At 34.9% G+C, this 4,077-nt stretch overlaps 1 protein-coding gene across 1 annotated transcript in view; it reads left to right on the top strand.

Annotated features, from left to right (window-relative positions):
- The window catches only part of NPHP1 (nephronophthisis 1 (juvenile)), a 58,178-nt gene that overhangs the window by 1,614 nt on the left and 52,487 nt on the right, over positions 1-4,077 (top strand). The window contains exon 2 of the mRNA XM_008587538.1: positions 2,260-2,333. Within this exon, the coding sequence (XP_008585760.1) occupies positions 2,260-2,333 (74 nt within the window). The remainder of the gene's footprint in view (positions 1-2,259; positions 2,334-4,077) is intronic.

Below are 4,077 nucleotides of genomic sequence, written 5' to 3'. Positions count from 1 at the left end.
TGGGGACAGCTGGCCAGTATGGGAATCCGAACCCTTGACCTTGGTGTTATCAGCACCATGTTCTCCCAAGTGAGCTAACTGGCCAGTTTGATTTCCTTCTCTTGTTGAATATTAACATCTTTCTCTGCCTCAAAATGCTAACTTAGGGCTGGCTGGTTAGCTTAGTTGGTTAGAGCATGGTGCTGATAACACCAGGGTCCAGGGTTCAATCCTTGTACCGGCCAACTGCCCAAAACAGGCAAAAAAACAAAATGCCAACTTAAAATTTCTGATTATTCTTGAAAACATACTTTGAGTTTTTTATTTGGGCTAACTATATTCTATTTTATTTTTATACGGGTTTAATGCAGTTTCTTTTACTATTACTATTTTTATAAATTGACACATAAAACTTGTACATATTTGTAGAGTACAGAGTTATATTTCAATACATGTATACAATATGTGATGATCAAATCAGGGTAATTAGTATATCTGCCATCACAAAAAATTATCATTTCTTTGTGATGAGAGCATTTAAGCTCCTCTCTTCTAGCCATTTGAAAACATACAATAGATTATTAAGTACAGACACCTAGCACTCCTATAGACCACTAGAACTTATTTTTCCTATCTAGCTGTAATGTTATATCCATTAATCAGCCTCTGCCTGTCCCTCCCCTTCCCAACCTCTAGAAACCACATAATAACATTTTTTCTACATATAAGGTACATAGAAAAAATATAGAAGGAAACATGCTAAAATGGTGTCTCTGTGTAGTAGATGATTATATTTTTCTTCACCCTTCAATACTCCAAATGTATATTACTTTTTAAAAATAAGAAAAAAGTAAATAGCAATTAATGGGTTTGTTTATCTTCTGAAATTCCTATTTCACTTTACTAATTTTATTTTTTTTAAATGTGATCTATTACCAAATATGTTTCTATTAAATTTATTTTATAATCTTTGGCAGAGAAGAGATTTAATGATGTTCATATATTCAGTTTTGAACTCTTGTTTAAAAAGTACAAAAGATTTGGTGGATAAATATTTAAATGACTGGGTATTGGAATCATAGTGGTGGAACAAAAGCAAAGTAGTCTTCTGGTAGAAATACAAATAAAACTTGGTAGGGCATTGACGTCTGCTGAGCTTTGTTAAACTTTTTCATATGGTTCTGTATCTAATTTTAAATTTAGTGAGACATTAGGAGAACTAGGAAAAGTTTCAGAAGTAAACTGTAAAAATGTTTATTAAAACAAAAATAAAACAAACTGTTGCAAGAATTGTTCAACCTGGGGAAAAATTGGCCTTTTGATACCCTGAATATCCGGAAAGGGCTTTTGGATAGTATTTGCTAATTCTTCCCATTCTCCACAGAGGACACCTGAAGCAAAACATAGAACAGATTTCCAGCTTGGTGTCCATGTGACAAGTAATCAGTGTTTCATCTGGGTCGTGCCTGTGATGACTGGCTCTGTCACTGAATGTACGAATATTGTAATAACACTCAGATGGATGCCAAATAGCAAGAGCTGAGAAGCTAGTGAAATTTTATTTCTCTTTTTTCCATCCATGTTATCTTCTCCACATGATCTATAGAAAAGAGACCAAAGAACTCCCTGCCTTTGTTATGGGTACATTGACAAAGTTACATGTAGTGTTTGTAAAATACTCATGGTACATTATTTAGAGAGAAATGCATTGATGACTGCAGTTAACTTTGAAATGCATAAAAGAGAAGATGGGGCTGGCCAGTGGCTCACTTGGGAGAGTGTGCTGCTGATAACACCAAGGCCACAGGTTCAGATCCCTATATAGGGAGGCCAGTTAGCTCACTTGGCAGAGCATGGTGCTGACAACACCAAGTCAAAGGTTAAAGATCCCTTTACTGGTCATCTTTTTTTTTTTTTTCATTAAATTTTTATTTTGTCAATATACAATGTATATGATTATTATGGCCCATCACCGACACCTCCCTCCCTCCTCCCTTTCTCCCCTCCCCCCCAAGAATGTCCTTTCCGTTTGCTTGTTGTAACAACTTCAAAAAGGTATAGTTGTTGTATCTAGTTAGATCCAATAAGTATAGTAAAATGTTAATGGTAGAATCTAGGGGGTGGGTATATGGGTATACACTGTAAAATTCTTTCAATTTTATTATATGTTTAAAAGTGTGCATTATAAAATATCGGAATGAAAGAAAAGTAAAATTTTATATCCTAAGGTGATATGGTATTTAACAATGTGATATTTTAAACTGTCTCCTTTTGTCATAGGTTGATAGTTTGCTTTCTGAAAGCCGATTGCAAGGAGCTCTAGAACCCAATAAAAGGCGAGATATTTACCAAAGGTAAAGTATGCTAAATTATATAAGCTTTCCAGGGACGAATGACTAGTATTTAAGGCATAGAAGTTGTTTGAGGCTGGCTGTCTTTTCTCTCTCTCTTTCTTTTTCTTTTTATCAATACAATATCCAGTGAATGAAATTTTCAAACATCTATTTAAAAATATTTCATACAGTTATCCATATCTACCAGTTCTAAATATTGGAATAAGATTAAATAAAGAATTGTAAATGTTAAAAAGAAGGAAGGCAACTCACATTTATTTTGTACTCTGTATGTGCCAAGCATTGTACTCCATACTCTACAAACTTTTTCTTAATTAATTTTCACATTAAAACTGTGAGATACTTATTAATACAGATGAGAAAATTATGATTCACAGTGGTTAATAAGTCTAACATTACTTTGCTGTAAGACATTAAAGTAGGAAGGTTATAAAAATGTTTTAAGACAGCTGAGAAAAGCAGAATTTAACCAAGCAAGGCAAAGGCACTTAACTGCAGTCTCAGTGGAGGCACAGGTTTTGGTCCATTGGAATCAAATGGAAGAATCATATAGTGGCATAACTTGGATCCAGAAGAAACCAGCCTAAACCTGATGGTTGTGGGCTTGTTACTGTTGTGACAGCAACTATAAAAGCTGCTCAGGGGCCGGCCCCCTGGCTCACTCGGGAGAGTGCGTCGCTGGTAGCGCCCAGGCCTCGGGTTCGGATCCTATATAGGGATGCTGGTGCGCTCACTGGCTGAGTGTGGTGCGGACGACACCGAGCCAAGGGTTACTTTACCGGTCAAAAAAAAAAAAAACAAAAACAAAAAGCTGCTCAGTGCAAACATCAGTGGCTTAGGCAGAATTACCCTTGGCCTTTGTAGCCCGTATCCTGTGACCTGTTCAGAAATCTCTGTCTGTAAGTAATTGGTCCTTGCTTGAGATAGTGACTAACTCCTTTGAGATGACAAAACTGTTCTCTAGGTGGATGAGTGCTTTTGGCTTTGTTTTTATTTTTACTTATTTTTTTTTTAAATCCCTGGAAGAGTTTAAAATTAAATAGACACGATGAACTAAATCTGATTAGACTATTAATACGTTTATATTAAGTTTATTTTTTTCTAAAAAAATTATTTATTTTTGATTATACATATTTATGGGGTACAAAGTTGTCTATTATTATTTGTGTACAGTATGTGATGATCAAATCAGTATTATTAGTATGTTCATCATTACGAATTATAATTACTCTTTGTGTCCCTTACCCAATTACTCCCTAACTTCCCTCTCCCTCCCCGCTTCTCACCTCTAGTAACTATAGGTCTGTTCTGTCCTGAAAGTTCAACATTTTATTGTGGTCTTCCTTTCTTTCTTTCTCTCTGTTTTTGTGTTAAGTTTAGGGCATCATTAAGATAATCTGCATGTTTGGGGCATATAAAGAATTTATAACATTTAAAAGAACATGAGATTCATTCTATTAATTGATTCACTAGAATTGTTTGGAAAACTTTTATTTAAGTCAGGTATTCAAAGTGCTTAAAAGAAAAATAAAATATAACTAATTTTAAGACATCAAATGGAATTTAATTTATAGTTATTGGTAGGATTGATTAAGGAATTTAGTTCAAATTGAATTAATCAACAATGAAAGAAAAAATGAAGATGATTATAGTTGCTTTACTAGATTTGAAAATAGAATAAGATTGGGGCTGGCCCGGTGGCGCACTGCTACAGTGCGCCGCTTGGGAGCGCGGCGGTGCTCCC

This window comes from Galeopterus variegatus, unplaced genomic scaffold, assembly GCF_000696425.1.
Source record: "Galeopterus variegatus unplaced genomic scaffold, G_variegatus-3.0.2 Scaffold4420, whole genome shotgun sequence".
Lineage (NCBI taxonomy): Eukaryota > Metazoa > Chordata > Mammalia > Dermoptera > Cynocephalidae > Galeopterus > Galeopterus variegatus.
The sequence above is the reverse complement of the archived record's forward strand: the minus strand, read 5'-3'. Positions and strand labels throughout refer to the sequence as shown.